The sequence below is a fragment of the Galeopterus variegatus genome, unplaced genomic scaffold (genome assembly GCF_000696425.1).
Source record: "Galeopterus variegatus unplaced genomic scaffold, G_variegatus-3.0.2 Scaffold3908, whole genome shotgun sequence".
Classification (NCBI taxonomy): domain Eukaryota; kingdom Metazoa; phylum Chordata; class Mammalia; order Dermoptera; family Cynocephalidae; genus Galeopterus; species Galeopterus variegatus.
In genome coordinates, this window is record NW_007730019.1 from 168,206 (window position 1) to 169,487 (window position 1,282).

At 49.5% G+C, this 1,282-nt stretch overlaps 1 protein-coding gene across 1 annotated transcript in view; it reads left to right on the plus strand.

Moving 5' to 3' along the window:
• RFX8 (RFX family member 8, lacking RFX DNA binding domain) overlaps nucleotides 1–1,282 on the plus strand; it is a 62,331-nt gene that overhangs the window by 51,204 nt on the left and 9,845 nt on the right. The window contains exon 7 of the mRNA XM_008586264.1: nucleotides 838–932. Coding sequence (XP_008584486.1) covers nucleotides 838–932 — 95 coding nt within the window. The remainder of the gene's footprint in view (nucleotides 1–837; nucleotides 933–1,282) is intronic.

A 1,282-nucleotide genomic window follows, 5' to 3' on the forward strand; every position in this document is an offset into this window, starting at 1 on the left:
GTGGCCACTCAAACTCCATTCTTGTCCCAGCCTGGGTTCAGGGAGTCCCAGGAGGGCATGAGGCCCTCCAGGTGCCTGCAGAGCTGCCCGCTGGCCTACCCAGGGCCCCTGTGCTCCTGTTGGCATCCTCATGTGTCCCTCCAAGAGGATGTGGAGTTGGGCACACTGATAACCAAAGCAATACCTGGCAGGCAGTGCTTCCAAAGTCCAGGTGCACCTTGACAAGCCTCAGCTGGGGCCACAGCAACATACTTGGTTCTCTAAACTCTACTTGGTATTCAATGGTACTCAGGAAGGTGGGAAGGCCAAAGACTGTTCTTTCTCTGCCAGTGCTACCTGTGCAGGTGGAGGACCCAAGACCTGACATCACGCTCGCTCACTAGGGCTCCACCTAACTGAGCACATAACCCGGGGTGAGGTGCTTACCATCTCTCAGTGGCTTTGATGTCCACCATCATGTAAATGACATTAATAACCTAGCCCTTTTGTGAAGATGGCAAGGACAGGTGAGGTCATGTCTGTATGGTGCAGTGAGCTCATCTGAACACAGGTTCTGTGTAATTACAAGGTGTAGTTATTGTTTCCATTTCAACAAGTGGTGGCAGTGGTTCATAAGCCACATGACCATATGACTCTGTGCTGCATGACTGCAGAGGTGACAAATCCAGCCTTAGAGCTCAGACTTTGTGTTCAGAATGAGAGCGAGGCCTTGGGGAATCCCTTTGAACTATTGTTCGGACATTGTCCCCTAGGTTACCCAGTACACAAATATCTGCAGAGAAATTCTGCTGCGGTATGTGCAAATCTTTCTGTTTGTTCTGTTTTGTTTCTTTGTAGGTCTAAGCAATTTAATTTCTTTGCTGGGAACATCAACGGATCTCAGTGTATTCCTGAACTGTTTGTCTTCAAATCTCGAAGCATTCGTCTTCCAGGTACAAAATTGTGATGTTTAAAAAGAAAGAAGCAGGTGTTGATCATTCTAGTTAAATTATAGCCCTGAGTGTCATTTACCTGGGGATATGAAAAAGAGGTTTCACAAGCTCTGGTCAGAAATGTGTCGAGGCTGGCATGGGTATGAGGACAGAGGAGTGGCCTCTCACCTCTGTAGCAAGGCAGAGAACGGGGGTGCATGTCACACAAGTGTGTGTGTGTGCATGGGTGAGCATGCATGTGTGCATGTGCATGTGGGGGGGGTTGAGTGTGTGCAGGTCTCTGTGTATGCACGTGTGCCGGTGAGTGTGCATGTGTGTGAACGTGCAGTGTGAGCGTGTGCATGGGTGAG